The following is a 26471-nucleotide window of genomic DNA, read 5'->3' on the forward strand; positions in this document are numbered from 1 at the left end:
TAGTTATTAAAGGATTTTTTTACAGTTTTACACAGTAGTTTTAAACCCATATTCCTTTAACATTAAAATAATCAAGCAAACGATATCATCAATTTTAGTGAATTAAATCATTCAATAATTAATATTTGTTTATGATCGACCATTAACACGTATGACAGGATTGTTCACTGTCTGATGTGTATTGCAAGTATACAAACACTGAATAGGTATATGAGTATGCTCCCAGAGTGAATGACGAACAATGATCTTCCGGTATCCCTATGGACAGGCGCATATGATTGATATAGTATCAGTAATCCATCTATTATAGAGATGCTTGACCAAAATAGTCCTACAACAGGATATAAACAACATCTCATGCTTTTATTATATATATAAACTGGATTATATTATTGGAAAAAATCATCATTTTTTTGGACAATATGTTTCGAACCTTTTAAAATCACTCATTTTCAATTTAAGAATTACCACTCAGACCAAAAAGGGACAGTTTTAGTCGCAGCACCGCATGTACAATTACTGCTAAGTTCATCACGAGGATAGGATGTAATTAAAAACAGGATAAAGATGAAACTATGAAGTTTAAACGGTCATGAACAGTCTCGTAGAATCTCTGTAGTGCAGTATACGTATATACATATATATGCAGTGGTTTTGATCTCAAAGGGGTTGCAGCAGGATCTAAGCTGCTTAATGCGTCTGTTACGTGCTGTATATGGTTTGTAGTTATCCTTTAATAAAGCTTTGATGCATTAATTGGGACACTTGTTTAATATACTGCAATAAAGAAAAACTTTGACTTAAATACATAACACGACTCGCTAATCTTCGTTAAACTTCCTATGATTATAGCCATAGAGTATAAAAATTTAAATATAATTCCAATTAATTAAGATTATAGACAGTAATTTATGAGTCAGTTTAATTTCTCAATTAAAATAGGTTATCTATGAATTACAGGTAGCAGCGGAGAACACTGTACAGCATCCACCAATGCAGCCAATCAGCTCCTTGGGAATACCAAACAGCCTGGGGCTATTATTGGAGGCTGAATCGAGGCACTTCCAAGGGGGCGAGGGATTGGTCAGGATCAAATGCATCGCCGAGGTCGGTTCGCAGAAATTTGAGACGGAAAAAAGAGTCCTGATGGCTTACGTGAACAATCAGAGGCTTAGCGCTGGTGATATGCTGCGGGGCTCAGCCAATAATCTTGGCGCAATCTTTTTCGGACCCTTACTGGTCTTCATTTTAAATATGGTTGCAACGTGACCAGTGGGCGCTTAAGGGATACGTTTGCACGCTATTTTTGTCATTGATGCGCTTTTTTCGCTGCGAGAAAACCAGTACAATCGTCCGATCCTTATCCGTAATAGTTTAAACTTGAAGGTATTCCCAAGTTAGCGGTCGATCAATAATTAATAGACTCTTTCACCATTCGAGTCTACAGGCCAACGCTTTTCGCTACATTCATTAAAACCAGTTGTTAAAAAACCAATCACGTGCTCATTTGTCACCTGTGATAAATCTTATGCCAGTTTTTAAAATCGATATATAAGCTCAGTATTATTTATTTATTTATTTTTAATCCAATAGAGCGTTTATTAGTCTAATTAGCCTGGCACGGTTTAGTTTCTAACGTGCACAATAAATGCATCGACGGTGATTGAAATCTGTGATATAATAAAAACGAGTAAAATTAATCGAGTGGATGAATCGAAAGTCATAAAATTCATGCGTTACTATTGAATTTTAGAAAAGTTAAAGTCGATTTTTAGTAAGGAAATATAACCTAGCAGTAACAAGAACGAGGACTCGGTGGAAAGCTCAAGCAAGAAAAATCTCCATTTAAATTGGCAGAGCTGCCGCGTTCTTCTGGAACTTTTAGCTTTATTTTGCTTGTGCGAGGGAACTCGCCTAAAGAACGAGCCTCGTGAGCAGGGTGGAAAGCCATGGGCTCGGCATGGTCGTTACTTTGAGAAAACAGGAACGATTCACGGAAAATCCTGAAAAGTAGTATATAAAAAAGGTGGATCTTACTTTAAATATTTCAGTAGGCGACATAAAACACCAATTAAATTTCCTGAACGGCGTTGGTCGATTCGCAGTACTCGATGCAAAGCGGAGCCTCCCTCTGACTTTGAGAAAGAATAAAAGGAACAGATTGAAAATAATTGAAAGAATATTTGAGGTTGGAAAAATAAAATGAAAGTAGTAAGATACATACTGATAACAAAGGTGATCGTGTGTATACGTGAAGAACGTTATCTTTCCAGAAGTATTTAGAATGCTCTTGAAAACTGAAGAAACTTCCAAGATGCCTTCATCGGTTCAAGTAATGCTTTCAGCAAACTACTTGGTAATTTTTGATGAGCTACTTACGTTCAGATTTCTTCTTATCATATTTAACCCCTGATCCTTTTAATGAGTCCAGCTAGAAGGATCCTCAAAGTTTTTCTTGGATTGAGGTTTGCGGCCGTCACTTCGTTTCTCGTTAAAGTTTTAAGGTTACTGCTAATGGCTAATCGAATATCGATTCAATTGCCAATCGGAAGTAGTCACAATTGGTCCAGGCAGCGCGCTAGAAGCGGTAATGAATCCAAATCTATAGTACACACAGCTGGGTAACGTCTTTTATAAAATGTTCGATGAAACTTTTTGTTGATAAAATTGATTTTCGATTTGATGAAAAAAATTTCATCTAACTTTAGGAACGGAAGGTACTTTGTGATTGTGTATCTATCAATTTATAATCCCTTTCCACTCTTTAATTTGTCTCGGTTCGTTCATCAAACCTTACCTCGTGAATCTATGTTAAAAGAATTTTTTTAATTTAAAGAAGTAGCTATATACACACACATTTATATATATAGAGAGAGAGAGAATTTCTCCAGAGCGAAAAGCGTTGGCTGGCCATTCCGAGTGGAATTATTCGTATGCGTTTCACACACAGGCATTACGGGAATATAGGCGAGTTAACGTGAGCGTGTGTATGTGTGCGTGCGAGCAAAAGCATGTAAATTGAATGAAGAACAAGTATTATAAGGAAGATTTAATGAGCGTGTGAAATAAGAGCTAGGAATATGAGCAATGGAATTATAGAGTGAATATAAATAATATAGCTGCAGAATTAGATAGGAAAAAAAGGAAGCAAGGTATTTATAGTAGGTGCAAATGAAAAAAATAAGAGACTTTAAGCCGAGACTGGATGGGCTCGATGCACATATCACATCACCGACACTTTACACACATACATGTTAATATAATGTGAAAATTACCATTAACGTTATCACATTGGTTTCCCCTTTCTTTAATATCACAAGTACGATACTATTCTATATATAAAACTAGTGTTACGTATATAATGTTCAAGAGGATATTGTATAATGTAAAGTGGGAAAGGCTGTTAAAACTTATAAATATTGCGTGAAATATGCTGTTACCCTGCCATTCATCACAAAGTGTAAACTCGAATAGAAATTTCACTGGTATTGCATAAGATTCAATGATAAATCTTCATCAAAGGGAAAACGAGATGCTGCAGTGCAGGAAGCGCTATTTCAACGGACGTTCTTGTTCTGATTACCATCGTTCATCGATCCCCAACCGTTATTTATTACCTACTGGAATTTATGACTTTACTCGGCTCACCGCCGCGCGCATAAATGCTGCTTAAAGCAGCATATTGAATCAAGCTTTTATGGATAGCAGCGATAGATATTTATAGAATATATGAAGTTCGAGAAAAATTGTTTCCCCAACGATTTATGATTCCTTCCAGCGTCATGCTTGCACTACCAATAAACCACCAAACAAGAAACAGAGAGGAAATATTTTTTTCCCAGCAATGGAAGCTGCGGAGATTTTAATGAATATTAACTAGGGCTGCTCTTTTATTATATGTATATATATATATATATATTTTATTCATAGTTTTGGTAGACGAGCGTCCAATCAAATCTGTGCAATGTTTCTCTTATATATACATATATATATATATATATGTATATATATGTATATATATTATTGTATTAGCGCGGGTTTGAGATTTCTCGCGTGCATTATAACGCTTGGAAATCGGTCAACCGAGGCAAAAGCATTTACGAAAAATCTTACATTCGTCGAACGTTATTGGTGTTTTCGTGAAAATCCGGAGCCTTGCTAGATCGATATTTCAATTTTACGGCCCGTCGAACGCCAAAGGCTGCAGAGACGCACAGAGTTCCACTTTCGAAAAGCAGCGCGGCAGCCCTGATCCTCTTCCCGGAGCCGAATCCTCATCCCGAATCCTTGTCCCAAATTCTCCGATTCGACCAGACTCGACTCGATTACCCTGAGAGACGCGCCAGCAAATCCGTCTCACCAGCGTCGGGACTCCCCGATTTCTCCGATTCCCGAGACAAGAAGACAAATTCCAACCGGCTACGCACCAATTCACCTTGGATAACCATTATTCCTACCCCGAAACGTACACCTCGCTCTCACGCACCCTCTGCTCTTACCTCACTTACTTAACTAACAGGAGATTCAAAACTTTATCGCGTACACTTCGTCGAATCCTTTAAACTGTCAGCCTCGTATATCCATTATTGATTAAAGACAAGCTCTGCTATATTGCGAGGAAAAGTGAAAGTAATCGAATATTAAGACTTTTTACTCTTGTAAGAATATTACTATTTTAATTAAATAAAAGTGATTCATTGTTACGAAAATTCGTAATTCCAATGATTTAGAGATAATTCTAATATTAAGAACGTTGTTCCGTGCTCTCTGCTGTCGATGTACGAGTAACAGGAATTTTCTTGCAAATCCTCGAGAAGAGAGCTATTCACCAGATCGTAATGATTTATTATTTAGGATATTTTTCAGTCAAGATATCACGTGTATATTATTGTATCGAGGTAATTTGGTGAATATACGTTTGAATTGTAAAAATGGTAAAGTTTTCTAAGAAACGAAGCGATTGTCTATGAATATGTAGCATAATGGTTATCCCTCTGTATAACACATCGTACGAATACAACACATGCTTAAATACATAATGCCAGTGAGGAGATGGAGAGAGCAGGGATGATCAATAGGGAAGAAATTCAAGACGCTCTTGTGGTATTCATTAAAATATGTAAAAGCCCCTAAAGTACCGAGTAAAAAAAATCCTGTTAATACATTTTATCGTAAAAAATCCTTCGCGAGCTACGAAAATCCGTTGGTAGATATAAAGCTGTTCGAAACTGTTTTAAGCAAAAGTTTCGTAGATCGCGAAGGAGAATTAGCGTAAAAACGTGCAGAAATCTGAAAAGTTCAGGACGGGTCATGTGACATAATTTTATATATCCGTTCTTGCGCAACATTCTCGAAACTTTCGTCGAGATAAAGGGGAACGCTCATATAGCCAGCAAAAGAGAGTATTTATTACCATATTTAGCGATATCATTCGAATGATATATTTCATTTTGAATTTTCGCACTCGTAGTTTGCCCTAAACGAAAGCAGCAGGGGATTGCAATATATTCGCACCAGACTTTGAGTTAGAGTAATCGTGATTGTTGGAAAAGTCAAGATATTACGTACAGACTATATAAAAGACATTGTAAAAGTGTCACGATGTATCCAATCCAAGTGTTCGGTGAATATTTCTTTTTTCATAAATGATTATCGACCATGTGCAAGTAGAACATTTTTAAATCGAGACTATGTATATGTGCGAAGAGTGACTATGTACAGATTAATTCGTTTATCAGAGTTCTATGCGTTAACTCGTGTAAGTGAAACACTTTCGGCAATTCGAGGCAGTCTACATTTTCGTGGACTGTGAAGTTGGCTGAATTCATAAATGTTTAAAGTGTGAAATAATTATACTGGATTTGAATAACTGTATGTTTAAGCGCGCTATTGTAAAACAATATACTGATCCATACAAATTTTATTATAAATGAGTATAAAGATTGCACGAAGCTTGTCATAGTTTGTCAAATTTGACAAAAGATACTGAAGCTTCGAATTTAATCTGATTTTCTGTTATTAAAATTGTGTTTCGATGCTTATAATTTACTTTAACGATAATTAATGTATTAAAAATTATTTTATCATTATCAGAATTTTCAGCTCTAACCCAACCATAACATTAGAAATGAAATTTTAACTATATTATTGGAGAATTTTAAAATACGTTTCTTAAACGGGAGAAAGATACCGGAAAAATATTCGAATCCAGGTTCTACAATTTTTTTATACTGATTTAGTGGCATTTTATTAGCTAAGAGAAATTCTATATTTAATCAAATATATGTATATACTATGATATAGTTTACAAAGGTATGATAAAAAAAAAATTACTATAAAATGTACATATATGGCAATAATTGCTCTTGTAAATTGTCGAAGTGTTTCACGCGTATACAAATGTGTATATTAAATTCTCTGATAAATTTATTAGGTTAGATCATACGTATTTTTTATCCAATGGAGGAGAAATGAAAAACGCTGTTGCATGGTTAGATGCAGTATCGAGAAATTGTAAAATCTGGCTAAGAAAGATTATTAATAATACAAACATTGTAAATTATACTTGTTTTCCTGTATTGTAACAATACATTTATCACTAATAAACAAATTTATTATGTCTACTGTGCCTGTTTAAATAAATAATAAAATTACATTCGACATTTTAATAAAATAATTTCATCTTTTGTTTATTTTAGTTTCGATTGTCAGCACGTGCTTTAATTTGGAGCTGCAAAATAAATTTATTGTTATACGTTTACAAATAATATAGTACTATATTGCAAATTTGATTATTTCGCTGAAAAGTGAAAGCTTCCAGTTTAACTTTGAAAACAAGTTGAAACACGAGCAATATCTTCGTTGGATCATCGAAATTACAAAATTCAGTGAACGATACACTATACCAGCAATATTGATATTATGAGACGAAGTAATTCGGGTATTGCGAAAATTCTCTACCTAACTGGAGCGGCAGGATGAGTTCATGTTTCGATGTAATATATATTTCTACTATGTCGAAGAGGGATGAAAATTTTACGCTGGTCCAGAGAATAGATCTTAAGCGAAGATCTCAGTTGGATTCCACAATATCGCCGAGACGAGTCATGAAATAAGGAATGGAATAGCGTCGAGCGGTACGGTCCGATAAACCGAATTTCAAATCTGAGCACGCGAACGTGACGACATTGCTGAAAAGAAGAAGGCTTTCCAAGCACCTGCTGGTACTGGATCGAGGACCTTCTAAAGAGACCAAGATTTCATTCCCTCGTACCTGCACCACGCTCCAATTCGAACAATAACTCGCCAGCACAAGCTGACTATATCCTAGAATTTAATTAAAAACAGAGAAAGAGACGCTCGAAAATTCTCTCACCAAGCACTCGGCGATCGGTCTATTTTACTGCAACAGCTAACTTTTTTCTTTAACATACCATACCATTATGTCTGTGTTTCAGTTTTCCATATTATTGTATAGCCTAACTCTAAATTTCCATTTCTTTTTACCTCATTTAAATATTTCTGTACAAATCATAAGCAGCATATATATTTATGTAAAAATACTCAATTAAAATATCAAATGTTGGGGGAAATTGATAATAAACAATAGAATTATATTTATGTATCATTCTAGTTACTCCGAATGTTTCAATTTGTGCTACTATAAGTTTTACTGGATAAGTGGAGTCATAAAAAAATATATGAGGAGCTGAAAGAGAAGCAGTAACTCAAGGAGAAAGGTCTTGGGGCACGCCTGATTTTACCCTGGGCCGGATCAGGTTGTAAAATGGTGTGCTGTATTAAAAGAACCCTTACGAGGGCGTGATCTGGCCTGGGCGGATATCGTTAGGTCTGGATGCCCTGTGAATACCAGATCTGGGTTTCAAGTTTTTTTTTCTACCGGAGCACAACTTTTTCAGGATACTTCAGGCTTGAATCTAATTAATCATTTCAACTCCTGATAAGGATCACTCTACTAGCCCATAATATTAATTTGCTTTGACAAAGTTAACCTAGCACAGTTAGTCTTATATTACTATATGCAAATATGGGCCTGATGTTTCTGTCAACTTTTTTACCAAAGCCTTATGAAAACTATGATGTGCCTAAATCGACCCTTGCTGCAGTTTCAACAAATTTCTACTTAAGAAGCAGTAAGATAAGGGAGGTAAAATAAAAGAAAGAAAAGGCCTCTTCTCTACTGTTCTTCGTGTTAAAGTAACGCTAGGCAATTTGTCTCGGCACAAGTTCTACTACTGGTACTTCGGCAATGAATTAATTTACAGAAAGAGAGAGAGAAAGAGAAAGTCGTCAATGAGACAAAAACTCGTAGTATTCAGTAGTTCAACACTCTTGGGTTTACCTTACCACGAAACTTATGAGACTCTCTTATGCTTTGCTAAACTCTTTTAACGTTTCTCGCAACAACAAAGAATACCTTAATCTTTTATTACATTAACCTTCTTTCAAATACTACTCTAATTTGATTGGCTGCTTAACATTTCTCGGATACGAAAACTTTCTACAACCAAATGAATTTATTTGTCTCTTCATTCTACCACTAAAAACACTAATATAAACTGCAAAAGTTTCTATCGATTGAAACGAAATTATTTTACTGCATCTACTACAATTTTGAAAGTAAATACTTTCTTTTCACATATTTATCCCTCTAAAAAAAATAAATAAAGTAGTTAAGCCCTAAATTACAGAACCAGGATTTTCCAAGCGGACAAAAGCGTCATATTCCTAAATGCAAATTTAAAAAATTCAAGCAAAACGAAAGTATGATAAATATAAGTTCGTGAAATCCAATTCAGTTTAACGGGGCTTGACATACTAATACTTGCAAAGATTACTTTGCTACTATCCGTTAGAAGCATTGCAGGACGTTCACTTTTATGCATACGAGCATATGCTCGCCAGAATCTGAGAACCAAGGTATATCATGATGCAGGGGTGCACTTATATGCTTATAATATCAGTATGCATGTATAGCTATGGCGTATAAGTAACCAAAGATACATGTGCAAAGTCACGACATATTGTTGCTGGTAGTGCATCATTATGTATACATCACTTTAGATAATAAATGCACATACATACCGGACGCTATTCTATATAAATTTGCCAGTCTGAACGTAGCAGAAAATCTAAAGCATAGATACCTACCATCCTTAGTCTTCGAATTCCCTTTTACCCGAATGAGCATGCTTATTTCGCCAATGGCAGCAAACTGCTCACGGAAACTGCGACGCATACCTACTGACAATTCCAAACTTTTCTCTACTGCCAAATCACAATCTTCAGTATTCATTGTTTCAAAGATTTAATTAAAACTTAATTAATTTGTAAATTACTACTAATTATTTCTTGAATATCATAGATATACTTCAAGATATATGTATGCATATATTTGTACAGTTACTAATAAATATTTTATTAAAATTGTTGACGTATTAATTAAATTCGTATATATTAGTTGACCAACTTTAATCGATTAAATAATTAATTTTGTTGGTTGATTATTAATAATGTGAAGGCTGCGGCCATACAAGATTCAATATATGTGTGTGTAAATATATGTATTTGGTTTATTGAATAATGAAGGTCTCAGTAGCATAGTGGGAATTATAGGGAAATGCATCAGCTGTGTCGATAAAGTATGGTAATATGGATACGTGGTTAGCCATAGTTGCAATCACACACGACGCCATTAGGGCTTGTTTCACATGTCAGTATTAATTTCCCTTCTGTGGCTCTGGGTAGTAAAGCATAGTACAAGGGCTTGACAGCCTAGTCTTGTCCCTGCTGATACGATTAAAATTCCTTTTCAAAATATCTTAAATTAATACATAAAAAAGTCACAGTTTTGCATAGTTCGCTATAGTTTAACTGTTATAATCGGTAATTAAATTTGAGAATCATTACAGGTGTCATTTAAATTACTTGTCACTTGAGAGATGTCGTGGTGCATTTTGTTTTGGGAAGAATTAACACCGCGGTATAAGGATTTGTAGGATATATTTGATAACGTCACGAGAGATTAAGCGATGTTGGCAAACGCCTAGAATTATTTGTCCTCGTGAAGATTGGATACGTGCCAGCTTTTCCAGTCGGGACACGCGGGTATTATTATAGAGATAAATTCGGTATCTAAATCTAAATCGGCCAGAAATTAAGGTTCTCGTCTTTTTATCTTTTCTCCCTTTTTTTCTACCAAACCTTGTATGCACTGTATGCACTCAACTACGCACATTTAATAATTTATAAAAAATGTATAAAAATAAACGTAAATTTATGAACATTTGACAAACTTCCATTATTATTATGATAATAATTTTAGCTCAATCAACATCAATTTAATAAACTTGTAAATTTGCCAAGTACAGCACAAATTAATATTTCTCGAAGATTAAAATTTAGTTTCTTACATGATATTCAAATCTTACAACAGAGTTACGAAGCGAGTAACCATTTTGATTATTCTCTATAAAATTTACAAGTGTACAAGCAAATAAGTGTCCCACGGCGATGATCGGAACTGATAAGGCATCTCGTAGAAAGGGTTACAGCACGTAAGATTTTATTACGAGCTAAATGACGAAATAACCATAAATCAAGATTAATGCAAAAAGTGTAGCTTCATAAGCGTCGAAAAATGACAACCGTAAAAGCTCAAGAGGGATAAAGTTGGTTAAACGTCGAATGTTATGAAGAGTTGGTAGGAGAGTGGAAAGTGCAGAGAGTAAAATGGGAGGAGAGATTGTTGATGCGAGTTGAGAAAAAGGGAAAAATTGTAGAGAAAATTGGCGAGAGAGAGAGAGAGAGAAAGAGAATTGGGCGTAAGAGAGTGAATAGCTTGGATTACGTGAGTTTCTTGGCCGTGTCGAAAGATTGATGCACTCTTTTCGTCACTGTTACCCTTCTTGTAAGACGAACACACCGTGCCTGACCTGACGTTATAGAGTTTCCTCGCAACGTACAATCGCCAAGCTAGCTTCCATCGTGCAGCTTCGACCTTCTTTGACCTCCCCAACATTACTCGGCCAATGAATTCATCGGTCACCAAGCTGAAATGGCCGACGAGAAACTTATGGCAACTTTGCTGCCAGTTGCCAAAGTTTCTCAAAATGAAACGAATGATCGATCACTGTTTATTACGGATTCTCGTTTCCCACGTATTAAACCAGGCCCTTTCCAGATATATACAAGTTGGCTTATACGTCTGTAAGATACGTTAGCATATTTTTCCGTTGTACATACTGCTTATTCCTGCAGGATGAAAGCAAAAGCTGCTTTTAATTCGATGCGTTGTAGATTTCAGAAAGCAAGGAGGTTTATCCTACCACGTATCATCAATTTCACGTAGGGCCTCCGGTTTTAAGGAAAATAACCAGGAGTCACGCGAACAAGGTCGATACTATTTCACATTATCACGCTTCCTAGATACCTGGGGAATACCCTTGGATTCCAAGTATAAAACTTACTACCGCATCAGCGTGATAACGGAGCTTCTTGCTAATGCCCCGAAGACACTCCTCGCAAAATAGATGTAGGTAGCAGATGAATCTTTTCGAAGAAGAAAACTTGAATGTTCAAACAAGATCGAGATGTAAAAATTTTTCAGGCTATGATAAAAGTTCGTCTCGTCTCGGTATAATGTCGAGCAAGTAGCGTTTGCTTTACGAGATTAGCAAGATAACAATATAAGCTAACAACTATTGTAATAATGCAAATAATCCGCTGCGCATTAGATAGTTTGCTGCTTTTATGATACCAGGATCTCATTTTACATTCCAATTTCGGAACGGGTCAATTATACATATACAGCAGCTTCTTATACAGCTGGGCTCCTTATTAGAACTCAGGGCGGGTGTTCTTTGTTCTTGAATATCTACGGTGGCACAGGATGTACTTTCGAGGAGTATTTATTTTGTCGGCGAAGAAAAAGGTGGAGAGAGGGAGAATGAATTATTTATTTATAAATGCCTAACGAGCCATTCCCAGCCCAGGCTAACCAGCGAGAATGGTCCCTCTTACCCCTCTACCTTGTTTCCCGCGTAAATTTACGTACTCCCGGAGTCTGTCGGAATCTAGTATCGCGGAGAGAAGTCACAAGGGATGGTGAAGTTAAACTATAGGGGGAAAAGGGTTGAAATGCTGCAGCGAGAAATGCTAGAAGGACCAACTTTTAGTGTCCAGTGAACCACCAGCTAAGAACGACTAACTCTTGTAAAAAAGGGCAAAGGTAAGTTTATTCAACCTAGTATATTCAATCAAAACTCAATCTCATCTTATAAATTGGCCACAAAAATTCTTCAACTTTGTCCCCCTTTCCTAGATCAGTTTCTCCGGATTTTTTGAATCTAATACTGTCGTATAAAGTAGAATTGATAATACTGAAAAACTGTAATTTTACAACGCTTGTTTCTAATTTCAGATTGTTCGTAGTTTATTAGCAGTTTACGCTCTAGAACATAAATATTCATGAGTTGTGAAATAGGGATCCTCGGTGCACTAAATAATATTCTGTTTTAGAATATAGGATAAAGATTTATACCTATCTGGAAGAATATTAATCGAGACGAGTGCTCGCAATTTATAATTTTTAACCTTATATGAATAGAATAACACAAATACTCCATTAGTATTTTTGTAATCTAGACTCTATAGATTAATCCACCCAACCATTAAAACCATTAAAATAAATGCGGCTAAAAGTTAATTAGGAATTGAGATTTGAATAAAAAATAAATTACTTAATAATATGTTTTAATTGCTACCAAAAAATAAATTTATTAATGAAGATATTTCCAAAAATTAACAAATCTAACTCCGTTTTTAAATTTCTACTAGCCAATTCTTAGAACGCTCAGCTAAATTAATAGAGTAGCTATTCTTTTTATTGATGATGCTATATTGTGAATACACAATACAATAGGGAATAACTATTAGTATGCTATAAAGAGTTGAATACTTATTTCAAGAATATTTCAATGATTCTCGAAATGATTAATTAAAAAATAAGATCAACGTATTATATGGAATTTGATCTAGGAAGTGCCCGAATACAGTTATAAAAGATTGACTGCTCAGCATTATTCCTCTCATTGCAGCCTACGTTATCTTTCACGCGAAATTCATGCTAAATAAGTCTAAAAAATTAACATGGAACAATTTATACATAGTCTGAGTTTTATCTAATCGTTTGTGTAAAATCTTTTAAATCGAGCATAATTTCTACGGATATTTATTAAATTATATTTTCCATAAACTGATTTAATTACAACTCTTATCAATTAATTTTTTTACAAAAATAGAATTTGTGACTTTCAAGGGCTTTTACCGGCAGAATTGCTTGAGCCTGAAGATTCTGCGACTAGGCCTTCGTATTTAGTTCTTTGTTCATTTTCTTTTGGGCTCTCTTCTGTCCAGGAGTACATTCCTTATACTTTTTCTTGGAGCATCGCACAAATGTAGGCTTCGTAACTTCTGGCTTCATTTTTGGCTCCTTCAACTAATAGGTATAAAATAATAAACACTCAGATGTTAGTTATAATTGCTAAAGGATATTCTCATTTCTTAAAGTTATTTATTTATCTCACTTACTTTTTTTAATTCCTTTCCCTTAGGTTTCGATGCATCCCAACCTTCTTTTTCCGACGAAAGCATGTTCTGTGACGCATCCGAAAGAGGCATAGCATCTAACGTGGGCAAAATCGCTAATGAAGCTAATAGCAGTAAAACAGAAATTTCCCATAACCTTAACAATTCCATTTTTAGTTAAACGGTAAATCCTAACTAACATTACCTAAGTGTAAAATATCTTACTCAATATATTTATAAAGAATAACGTCGAACGGTATCAGAACTATAAATCATTAATCGTGACAATAACAGTTTATTTAGTTTTAATCATGCAAAAATTATCCTAACACGTGTATATTTTTATGTGCTTTATATATTTATTTTTATCATATTTATTGTGTGATACTGATATTTCTCTTTTAATATTTTGTGGTAATTTGCAAAATTTATTCTATTCAAGATTTTTAATATTTGGATAATATTGCAGATCTAATGGAAACTGGTCTAATTTAGTCATGGGTTCCGAAAGGCAGTCAGAGAGATGCGTAAATTTTCTTCCAGACGATCGGTGGCTTATCGACCAATATTTCAGGTGCTATTACGATTGATGTATAAACAAACAACGCTCATAGCAGTCAACTGCAAATGGTGCAACATTACTGACCGTAAACGGGCTCATAATTCAAGCGATTATCGCGCATCTTCGAAGGCACACGTACGACGGACACAACTCACGATGATACGGTCGATATAGTACACCGATATAGTTTCCGTTCCTGTACAGGAAATGGAGTTTTCCGTTACATGCTTTACGACAGACCGGATTATGCAATCTGCTTGCCTATCGAAAACGAGGCCAAAACTCGTTCCAAGTATTGTAATTTCCTTCGCTGATCTTCCGGCGAGGTGCATCGTTTCTATTGCAATAGCAAAAGTCTTAACAATAAACAAACATGGACTGGAATTTTATATAAGGATCCAAATGTAAAAATTGACTTTTTTTTGTATAATTATTACCACTAGTGGATAAACATTTGTAGCTTCGATTCATTTTGCAATAGATTTTTGATAATAGAATTATTTATATAAGTATATATTATTCAGTAATATATAAAGTCTATATTTTCTCGAATAGACTTTATAGAGAAACATGATTAATATTTCTTAGTCTGTTTTTGAACTCAGATCCTTATGACTTTGCACTCTACAAATATCAACCCCTAGTGGAGTCTTTAAACGACGCTTATGGAGCATAATCAACTTTAAGTCCATCTAATAGCACCTTTGATGAAACTTATAATTACTTTAAATTAGATGCTTGGGATTTACCATCATAATTTAAAGCCTTTATTGTTACAGATAATAGTTATCCGCGAGTTTTGCTATATTATTGCTGAGCTTTTTGCTCCGTCAGAATCCAATTTTAAACAAAAACTTTATAAAGTTTTCTGACCAGTGTGCAATAACCATTACAGAGCGGCATCTTTCTGGAAATGTAGTTTGGTTCAAAGCAGGTTTCAATAGGATACACAATTTTCGTCAGTGGACTACGCTTGGAATGCGAATTCAAACGTTCAGCCACGTTTACATAAATTATCCCTCGTCGTGCGATATTATTATTTCCTATAAGCTGCGCATTTGAATGAGACCTTTTGTCAGGGCAATTTTAGATCTTTTTACGTATATGCGTATTGCCAATATCAACCGTATTGTACCTTTTCGATAAGAATAGAGAAATACAATTACATTCCTTTGTAGAAAAAAATCCTTGATATAACAGGTTATGTCAGAATTTGTATATACTATAAGCTACCATTTAAACAGATCTAATGAAACCGATTTTTTTTTATTTTATGATTACGAAATTATTATACGAGCTAAGTACAAATAACTCTTGTTTTCAAAATAAATTTACTACAAACGAAACTGTAGAGATAGTTCAACCATAATGTGGTTTAATTAACAGTTATCGTGCGTAGCATTGTTATGCGTTTATGCAATTGACGTTATAATAATAGAGTTTGCATACAGTCTGTTTCGAATAACACAATAGTAAAATGAAAAATCACAATTCTCTACTGTAGCTACATCCCCTTTTACATAGAACCCGCGTCGATTTAATGTGAATTTTATAAATTCTTTATGGTAAAACTACAAATTATTTACATTTTTTTTTCAATATTTAATTCTACGAAATAATAAAACATTGCAAAAACTAATTTGTAAAGGTACTGCACATTTTTTTTATTTTCTATGAAAAAAAAACTTGATAGAAATTATATTTATTACAGAACATTTTTTCTAATTCAAATTCACGATTAGAATTGTTCTAAAAAAGGCTGAAGATTCCAGAGCAATCTCTCTATTGGATGTACAGCGTCAATTTCCCACCACAAATCTTTCGACAGCCTTAGAAATTGAACGCATGTTCGAATCCTCTCGAAATACCAATAGATATCAAAGCTACACTAAATCCTGAAGTAAAATTCCAGCCAATGTAACATGTCGTAGCGTTACAATTTCACGTAAAATTTTACATCCTCGCAAACATACGTATTCTTTTAATAATAGTTATAGAGAAATTCTCACGATTACAATTCTTCTTTAATTACATGAACATTGCAATTTTTAAGTGGAGACTGAATCAACCACATATATGTAAATATTGTTTGTATTAATAGAAGGTTGTAAGTTTAATAATAAGAGCTTGAAAATAAGAATACAAGGCTGGCAGTGAAGTAAAACAACAAAGTTGAAATTAAAGCTGAGTTATAGCAGTAGCTAACGTGACAACTTTGGCGGAGTAAGTCAGGTAGTTCGTCACGGACGGAACCTGAAACTTCTTGGGAAAATTTGCCCAGCACCGTGATTCTTCCTTCCAGAGAAGTGCATCCGCGTGAAAATGAGCCTTAAGCATTCTGACGCAACGCTTCGTGTGCTGCCTCTCGTCCATTTTAACATTCCTGCATTCCGACTTTGTTCATAAAACGTCACAACTTTACCGTTGAATATGCGGACTGTTCTATAAATACAAATTGTTCCGAAAATACAGCCCTCTCAGAGGCTAAGTTTTATGGTAAGTTGGCAAAATTTCTGTTACCTTTATTCACGGTGTTATCCACTGGATAAAATAAACGATTCTCAGTTGCTTACCGAAATTAATAGACCAATTAATTCGTGTCACTTTTTTCGACTAATTTTTCCCTGTTTTTATTTATCCTATTGTTGAGAGCAACTGCCGAATTTCTTGATAAGCGCGGAGGTATAATTTATCAAGATATGAATAAAGCTTTGGAGAATCTTGAGGATTAGACGGAGTATTAATTTATTAACAACAGGAAAACGCATCGTTATAACCTGCCATTATTTTTATATAGAAATATCAATCTTTCTTGACAAAAAATTAATTAATATATATTTTGTTAAATTCAAAGAGAATCAAAGCAAATAGCTATATTGTTCTTTTTCTTTCTAAATCATTAAATGTACACAAATATTTGGTTGGAAAGGGAAAATAAAGTATTTTTAAGGGAAAGAATATTACTCTTTAGGGTATTAGCCGGTTGAAGTTTCGTTTTACTATTCCAATAGTTTATATCGGGTACATAAGAGTCGAGAAATGGAGAATAGAAGACAAGTTAAAAGCTTTCGTATGTCAGTGCTCCTTGCGTTCTGACATCAACAATATTCTTTCCACTTCCTGAATCTTCTCGTCCATCTTGCTGACATTCTACAAAGCAATCGCATATCCGGTTGCCAATACCAGGATTTTTCTATCATTTTAATACTATTTTCCATAACAACGCACATCTTCAAAGCCAAATAATTAATCCTCTTGGAATTTTTCCTTTACCCATTCGATATTTAATTTGCTCCATCTTATACAATATATATATATATACACGACCCTTATTTACTCTCGTCCCTCTAAACGGACTTGATAAATTCGCCCTTGAACCTTTATCCTTCCCTAACTATTCCAGTGATCGATCATCCTTACAAGCGAAACAACTCATGGATTTGCTCCGGGCTAAGATGTAAGTGCTGGTAACCAAAGATTGATTGGAAAAATTACTGCAGTAATTCTTCAAGCTCGCTCCTGGAATGGGCGAATTGTTTTTAAGTTCTTCCCTCTCGGCATATTAATAATTAATTTGAATAAGGGATTAATCGGTGACATTTTGAGATTAATCGTAGCATAGGTGTTTGGACGGAACACGAGAAGGTATACACACAGTCCATGCGTAGCTTGAAGGAAGATGGGTGGTAAACTCGTGAGATAGCTTGATTTCCCTGTAGAGCAGTACAAGATTCTGCCAAGTGTTGCCCTTCTTCGCGTTCGCGTGCTCCGGTGCTCTCCTCTTAAATTCGCGAGACACTATTTTCTCACTGCAAAAAGCCAGAGAATAATGTCGTGCGCGCAAGAAAGCCTTTTAACGTAGGACTCTGTACTTCAAAAGTTTCATAAAGAACGCGACATCATCGCAAACTTTGCCGGTTTGCTGCTCGTTAACTTCCACCTGCTAAATCCTGCCGGATGTGATAAATTATTTAATTGAGCCCAGTCATTATTCAAGTCTGAAATAAATTGAGCTTTTTATAAGAATTTCCGTCAACGATCGATGACCTCTATATATATATATATATATATAGCGATCGCAACGCGATCGAGGATCGATATCACACACCTTGACATCGTTATATTTATCGGTATCCCACACTCGTTAGGAAAAATGTGCAGATTTCGCTAAGTCAGACGCAGCCCTAATTAAATTTCCACCTTAATGAAAGTATTTCACTGGGAGCACTCTTCGTGACAAGCTTACTTCCCCTCGTTCGTTTCATTAGCAGGCAAATCTTACGAAAATAGAAAGAAACTTTTTCAACTTCTTCACCAGACATCTGCAAGAACGATTAACTTCTCCTCTGGTAAAAGTTCAGCTTTGACAAATGGCAGAACTCATAGCTATCGCGATAAAAACAAAATTGTATTGTCGCAATAACGAGATAAAGCTGTAAATATATATATATATATATATATATATATAATAGAATTGTGAATTTCTTAAGGATTTAAATATAAGGAGGATTATTTACAGCGGGAAAAATAAAAGTTTATTGATTTGTTTTTCTAATTAAAGAGAATTTGCAGAGTAATGGGGTAATTGGAGGGAATTAAAAACTATTCGATCTGTGCTGCGTGGTGGGGGTAAGGTCTTAAGGTGAGATTGTAGGGCACGAAGAGCGTAGGAGCCAGGAGGTCTGTTGGAGGGTAGCTGGAGCTGGAGCTGGAGACGCTCGAGATAAGCTGGGAGGATCAAGAACGGAGGCGCAAAGACGGAAACCTCCTCCTTCAGGCAAAGCTTCCAAATCTGGGGGTCGCTGATCCTCGAGCAAACTGGATTGCTATTTACATAGAATGCTGGCTCTAGTCGCGCTCCACCAATGTCACCGATGGTTTTCATGCCCTGCACACTTCACCCGCACCCATTTTACTTCCCGATCCTATTTCGTCATTTCCCAATTCTCTTCCATTCAAGTATCCCCCCCCCCCCCCTCCTTTATTCCGTTCTTACAATATTGTGTATATATGTATATACAAGACACACCTCAATAATCCATAAATAACAAAAGCATAAGTCACTTCATCATGTAGACCACAATCTTCTGTTTCTGTTTTGCCTTTTTCGTTACTTTAGAATTTATAAGAAGACAAAATTAAAATTGCATTCAGTTCGAAACGTACGTATTTCTGAGAGGGAATGAGTAACAAGCGTTTAAATGCATATGCAAGAGTAAATTTTGCGTTACGAGAACTTTACGAGACACAAAATGCGCTCAAAGGCTTATGGCTGAAAGTATGTTCTTTCACGGGGTGATGCATTCTCTAACGCGGCAAGCTTTTCGCAGCATACCTCGAGTGAGCAGTGGTGAGCTCTACGTGACCCTTTATCCTGAGAAACTCCAACTATATAACGTACAACGCCATCTATATTGACAGAGTTTCCATATATAAAGCGCAATATTCTAGTATTCCCAGCTTTCCATTTTTCATCGAATTAAAATTAATCAATTCGTGAGATTAATTTATATGCGTCTTAAAATTTATATGGAAAAATATATACAGCTTGATTGGTTCATCAAAATCTAGCGTAATGCTTTAATCCATATTATACTTATTGTGTTTTTTCGCTCATGCAATATGCAAAGCTTCTGATTCTTCGTGGTTAATTATTTGTTCAGCATTTCTCAATTATTAACAGAATCTCCTGGTACATGGAAAATATCGGTAGTTAAATAACTATGGAATTGGCCGAGCGTCAAATTTCAAATGATAGCTTGTAACCAAGTTATTCTACGAATGTAATTGTGTATAATATGACAAGCTCGCGAAGCTTTGTCAATTTACGCCCTATCGATGTTGATAGCACGCTTCGGAGCATATATCTGTCTTTAAAGTGATTTAAGTGCTCCAGAAAGGTCGTGAAAAATCAAATAAATCAAGAAATTCATCGGTATTTTGGTCAAGGAATTATATTTTACCTTTTTCTCATCCTAACCTCACTTTAAAAGTTTATTATGCTTTTATCATGACATAAATAGAATAAAAAGTAAAAGTTTTAGTTTTTTATAGATATTAAAATTAAAAACTGCTATTTTTTATATTTTAAATAAAGATACGATATTGCAATTAAATATAAGAGAGAGAGAAAGAGAGAGAGATTGTGTTTTCGACATGTAAAGAAAATAAACGGTATCCTGCTCCTATTAATCGGTATAAACAGCATTATGCGAATTGATTATTGTAGCGTGTATTATTTTTCAGATAAAAGCTGTGATGTTAGCATAAAAGTTTTTTAAGCGCCGTCATATAATCCTTAATCATAATACATTATACCAGCATCCCAGCAAAGTTAATTAAAACAGCTAGCGTCTCGTCATTTCACCGGCCTTGAAATAAACAGAGCAGTTTACGGTCCATGTTTGCTTCACGTTCGTCGCAAGTTTGCATATTTCCACATTACGTGTGTTACGTTCACCGACTTTCGGCTTGTGTGTTTAACGCAAGGGGCCTCCGGGCTCGCAGGACACGTAATATTGGCCGAGTTTCGCAGAGGTCGCGCTGTATCGACTGAAGGAAACACAAAAGCCGCAAAAGCCCAGCTACTATCCAATTAATTACAAATAAAAAGTATAGGACACGCGAAATGGACTTTTTCCTCAAAATATTTTCATTTCAAACATAACTGTGGCTAGAAAATGTGTGCTAAAATATTTCTCCTATTTGTCTTCAAATATTAATTACGTCTCTGATATTAATCAAACTAGTAATGTTAATTAAATAACTTATTATACCGGTTTTATATAATCACAGCGCACAATAAAAGATAAACAGTCAAGCAATATCTATTATTTAAATAAGTAACGTATTGTATCAATTAAATCGTATACAAATAGCTATAAATAAACGATATGGTTCAGCTATTATTACTTCCACGCGTGTATTATTCATTTCTTAAAACGCAATTATTTTTTACATTGATATCTCTTTAATCGCTATTAATTGAATCCAAAATGCAAAGCATTTTTTTTATATCGAAGATAGTTTTATTTCTTATTGCAAAATAAATGGATAATTAAAGATTAAAATTTAAACTGCATTTAAATTTATATATTTATCACTGAAAATTCCTAAATAAAATTAAGTATTTTCTGTACAAAAAATAATCTTATATGTTCTGATTAGCGTAATATTGTTATTTGCAAATCCATGAGCTAATAAATCCTTTGCAAAAGCAGTCAGATAAGTTTTACTAAAATGATAAGGAAGAATTAGTGGTATATGGATAGCGAATATCCTGTAGAATTTGCCCTAATTTTATTGCGTGACACGTTGTCTCGATTTCCCCCGAATGAAATTACTTCTCGTGTCCTATCTAAGATCTTTGACAAACTCGCTATCTTTAACGGGGTAACAGAACAAGGAACTCTGAGAAAACTACAATTTAAGGATGTCTTAAGCGGGAACTGGGGAAAATACACGAATACAATATTATAATAAGATAAAAAAATCTTTATAAGTAGAAGAAAAGTAGTTGAATAAATAATGATATTTCATCATAAATAATTTCCTAGGAATTAAAAATATTTTTTTTTCTGTATCAAAGAAAATTAGGATATTTATTTTTAATACATTTAGCGGTATCATGAATAAAATATTGTTTTAATCATTACTAATTAAATTAATTCGATTATTGTAGATGATCTATTTATTATTTATTATAAATAACATTAACTATTGATAAAAATTATTGACGTTTCTTAGCCACTTATTCGAGTCGGTACAGTTAATCTCTTTTTTGCTTATAACCTTTAGTAGATGGCGCTCTTGAGTGTTTTGGGTGTGCCTGGATAGGGCTGAATGATGGAGGTACTCGGTGCACTTATCTGTCTTCGGTAAAACTTAACAAAAGAGTTTTCGTTCATATTTTTTATCAACGTTTGTTAAAGATGGTAACAGCGGACTCCCCTGTTCACCTCGGTTGGTCGTGCACGTGGAATTATAACAATAAATACCAAACTTAATAAGATAACTGTAATAAGGATTGTCCATCTGAGGCAACTACAGCTGATCCAAAGATCCAACCAACTGAGCCGACTCCGAATGGTCGACTGGGGTATAGTGGAGTATGTTTTTTGGGTAATTTTGTTTGTCTTATTTCAACTAATTGCATAAGTTCAATAGTGCAGCGAAAAAGAACATACCCTCTGTTTAAGTCTGTTCAGAAAGGTATATTTGACTGTATCTGGTATATACTCTAAACAGCATGGCCGGTGGATCCCGCCAAAATGTAAGTCCCCTGTCCCCTGTCCCACTGCCCACACCGCTCGTCATGCGACACATCTCCGATCTTTAACAATATTTATTGATCAGTCTTTTACAGATAATAGCGGATTAGGAAAATATAACTTTTTTGGGCGATTCGAAAATTCCAGATAAATTTAAAAATCCTCCCGGACGTCACTGCAAAGTTAATAAAAAAGAGGACAGTGTTCAGGGAAAAGAAAAGGGATGGCAACCCTACGTGTGCCGGACGAAGTAGGAGTAAAGTGCCAAAAATTATTTCAAGACTTTTTAGAGGAGTATGTGCTTTCATTCCTATACTGTATTCATTATAATATTATGATATATGATATTTGATTTTTGATTTATGATGTTTGATTTTTCACCCAATACCTATTTTCTACCGTTGATTTTTCACCATTGATTTATCACCCACCATTGATTTTTGATATTTGATATAAATTTTTAATTACTATTAAATTTAATATAACTTTTTTTCTAATGCTTATTCTTATCATTTTAGATTTAAAGAGGATGGTGAAATTAAATATTTCAAACCATCCAAAGAGCTTATGTATCCTGAGCGAAGTATCCTGCAAGTTTACTTTGATGATGTTGATAAATACAATCAGGTTCTTTCAACAACAATAATTGAAGAGTACTACAGGTATAATAACAAAAGAGCTGTATTATTTAATTTTATTACTTATATTATTTACATTTCTTACTATTAATTAATTTGATTAATTACAGAGTTTATCCCTACTTGTGCCAAGCTTTGAGTAATTATGTAAAAGATGTTGGAGAACTTCGAAAAGATAAGGAATGTTACATTAGTTTTGTTGATGTACCAACAAGACATAAATTAAGAGAACTTAATACTTCCAAATTAGGAACTCTCATTCGCATATCTGGACAAGTCGTAAGAACTCATCCTGTTCATCCAGAATTAATTTTAGGTACTTTTGCCTGTATGGATTGTAATGCAGTAATTAAAAATGTTGAACAGCAGTTTAAGGTAATCAATAATACTAAGTGTTACATACTAAGTTTAATATTATAACAAAAGTTATAACTTTATTTTATACTAATTATATTTCATTTTCAGTTTACAAATCCTACAATCTGTAATAATCCTGTATGTAATAATAGAAGACGTTTTATGCTTGACGTGGACAATTCCATATTTATTGATTTTCAAAAAGTTAGGATACAGGAAACCCAAGCTGAACTTCCTAGAGGTTGTATTCCAAGATCTTTGGAAGTTATTTTACGAGCTGAAACTGTTGAGACTGTACAGCCTGGAGACAGGTATATGTATTTTTTAATTATTTTTAAATTCAATCTCTTGTATAAGCTATAATTGAAATGAAAACTTAGGATAATGTTATTTTTATAAACAGTTTTTCTTTTTTTTTACAATATTAGATATGATTTTACTGGTACACTGATAGTTGTTCCTGATGTAGGAGCAATTTCATTGCCTAGTGCAAAAGCAGAGCCTGGGTCAAGGCATAAAGCTGGCGAACAGCAAGGCTCTGGTGTAACAGGATTGAAAGCACTTGGAGTTAGGGATCTAACTTACAAAATTGCATTCCTTGCAAGTGGTGTTAAAGCGACTAGTTCAAGAGTGAATATACCTTAAAATATTGTTATACTTTGAACAATATACAATGCTCAATATATTAATTTCTCTTATTAAATCTAGTTTGGGGGAACCGAGACATCAATGGAAGAAATGACTCTGGAAGAAATGAAGAAAGTATTATCTGAAGCAGAGTGGAATCGTTTATATGAAATGAGCCGAGATAAAAATCTTTATCAAAATATAGCTCAAAGTTTGTTTCCTTCGATACACGGGAATGATGAAGTAAAAAGAGGTGTAACGCTGATGCTTTTTGGTGGGGTCCCAAAAACCACAGTAGAGTGTACTTCCCTAAGAGGAGACATCAACTGCTGTATAGTTGGGGATCCAAGCACAGCAAAATCACAAATATTAAAAGTTGTTGCGGATGTTGCTCCAAGAGCAATATACACGTCTGGAAAAGCATCTAGTGCAGCTGGTTTAACCGCTGCCGTTGTTCGCGATGAGGAGTCCTCTGATTTTGTTATAGAAGCTGGTGCTTTAATGTTGGCAGATCATGGCATTTGCTGTATCGATGAATTTGATAAAATGGATCCTAAAGATCAGGTGGCCATTCACGAAGCTATGGAGCAGCAGACCATATCTCTTGCAAAAGTATGTTAATGAATCCGCAAAATTGATTAATTTGTGACGTGTTACTTAATTACATAATTTATCTTTATATTAGGCTGGCGTGAGAGCAACCCTAAACGCTCGAACGTCTATTTTAGCAGCGGCAAATCCTATCGGAGGTCGATACGATAGAAAAAAATCTCTGCAACAAAATGTCCAACTAACAGCACCCATCATGTCTCGATTTGACTTGTTCTTCATTATTGTTGATGAATGTAATGATTTAGTAGATACTGCTATAGCAAAAAGAATCGTTGATCTTCATTGCGATAACTGGCAACATTTAGAAGTGCTTTATACGCATCAAGAAATTATTAAATACATCAGTTTTGTTAAGCACTTTAAACCTATTTTGTGTCCGGTGAGTAAACATGTTTGTGTTTCATGCACGGTTGTATAAATTTTATTTAATAATTGTGTACTAAAATAATTATTTATAGGAAGCTTCTGAAATATTAGTGGATTATTATACGGCCTTAAGACAAAGGACGGGTACAGGCTCCGGTAAGTGGAAGGTAACGGTGAGACAATTAGAAAGCTTGATCAGATTGTCAGAAGCTTTGGCCAAATTAGAATGTGGTGATAAGGTTTTAGTCAAACACGTTAAAGAAGCTAAACGTCTATTGAGTAAGAGTATTGTAACTGTGGAGCAACCGGATATAGATCTTGAAGAAAACATGGAAACTATCGAGGAGAACGAAATGGAAGTTGATGATCCTCCTCCTTCCAATGACGAAAATGGCTTAATACCTTCGCGTATGTTCAACTTGTTTTGTAAATTAAGCGTTGTCTAACTTACTTTTACTTTTCGTAACCTTATTACTTTTTAACAGAGGATCCACCAGCAGAAACACATAAGAAACTCACTATGTCTTATGACGAATATAAAAGTCTTTCTAATATGTTGATTTTGTACATGAGAAATGAAGAAACTCGAGCAGAATCTGCAGGTATACATTGTAACAACATAATCTCGATTTATTATTGACAAACAATTAAAACATAATTAATTAACAGATGATGATAACAAAGGTGGAATACGAAAATCAGAATTAGTCGCTTGGTATCTCGATCAAATACAAGATCAAATCGATTCAGAAGAAGAACTTTTGGAAAGAAAGAGTTTCATTGAAAAAATTATTGACAGACTTATTTACTATGTAAGTTTAAACGATTTCACAATTTTTATTATGAACTATTTTTTCAATACATTTAACACAAATCTACTGTTTTTTAAGGATCAAATAATCATACCATTGACAACGAAAGATTTAAAAACTAGAGGTCAAACTGAGGAGACAGAAGAAGACACTCTTTTGGTTGTCCATCCTAATTATGTCGTTGATGTCTAAATGTATTATTGCGTTGCTCCTGATCTTGACAAAAATTGATTGAACCTTCGACATGTGTCTTTTTTAAGAATTATTTATTTTTTTTAGAATTCCTTTATCAAGTGTATTTTTAAATTTTTGCAATATTTATTATATTAATTGTATTCCGCAAATTATAGAACGAAAAATGTAAAAATGAACTAATATTCAGTTCCGTCAAAGACAATTCTTTTTAATATTTACACTTGGTGTAATTGTATTATTGTGTTTTCTGTAATTCGAATTGAATTGTAAAATGTTTAATTTAAAAACACCATGAAAGTAAATCAATTTTTGTATTCTCCGTATAATGTTTCTAAATCAAGTCTGCTATTTTTTAACTTTTGTACTTCTCCACTATAATAATTTTTAATAAAATAACAAATTTTATTCATGTTATTAATTTATT

The 26471-nt window shown here is 34.3% G+C and overlaps 2 protein-coding genes across 2 annotated transcripts in view; both read left to right on the plus strand.

Annotated features, from left to right (window-relative positions):
- LOC136772913 (uncharacterized) overlaps positions 1-6618 on the plus strand; it is a 123569-nt gene extending 116951 nt beyond the window's left edge. Inside the window, exon 6 of the mRNA XM_066726166.1 lies at positions 961-6618. Coding sequence (XP_066582263.1) covers positions 961-1269 — 309 coding nt within the window. The 3' untranslated portion in view covers positions 1270-6618. The remainder of the gene's footprint in view (positions 1-960) is intronic.
- A 15294-nt stretch (positions 6619-21912) lies between these two features.
- Positions 21913-26430, plus strand: Mcm6 (minichromosome maintenance 6). The gene is made up of 12 exons (XM_066725081.1): positions 21913-22442; positions 22526-22734; positions 22959-23102; positions 23189-23453; positions 23544-23746; positions 23864-24065; positions 24144-24674; positions 24748-25053; positions 25133-25448; positions 25526-25642; positions 25710-25852; positions 25931-26430. The coding sequence occupies exons 2-12, from the start codon at positions 22664-22666 to the stop codon at positions 26042-26044; spliced, it is 2412 nt and encodes an 803-aa protein (XP_066581178.1). The 5' UTR covers positions 21913-22442; positions 22526-22663; the 3' UTR covers positions 26045-26430.
- Positions 26431-26471: the final 41 nt, after the last annotated feature.

The sequence above is a fragment of the Prorops nasuta genome, unplaced genomic scaffold (genome assembly GCF_024137725.1).
Source record: "Prorops nasuta isolate Cenicafe-Biocafe unplaced genomic scaffold, Cenicafe_Pnas_1.2 PNAS00004, whole genome shotgun sequence".
Classification (NCBI taxonomy): domain Eukaryota; kingdom Metazoa; phylum Arthropoda; class Insecta; order Hymenoptera; family Bethylidae; genus Prorops; species Prorops nasuta.

What these genes read in the sequence shown, in the direction of transcription:
- Mcm6 (XM_066725081.1), top strand. Translation starts at nt 22,664, where the DNA reads ATGGCAACCCTACGTGTGCCGGACGAAGTAGGAGTAAAGTGCCAAAAA. An exon ending in ACTGTACAGCCTGGAGACAG is followed by an intron (nt 23,747 to 23,863) that starts GTATATGTATTT and finishes TTACAATATTAG; the next exon opens with ATATGATTTTACTGGTACAC. An exon ending in TTAAACCTATTTTGTGTCCG is followed by an intron (nt 25,054 to 25,132) that starts GTGAGTAAACAT and finishes AATTATTTATAG; the next exon opens with GAAGCTTCTGAAATATTAGT.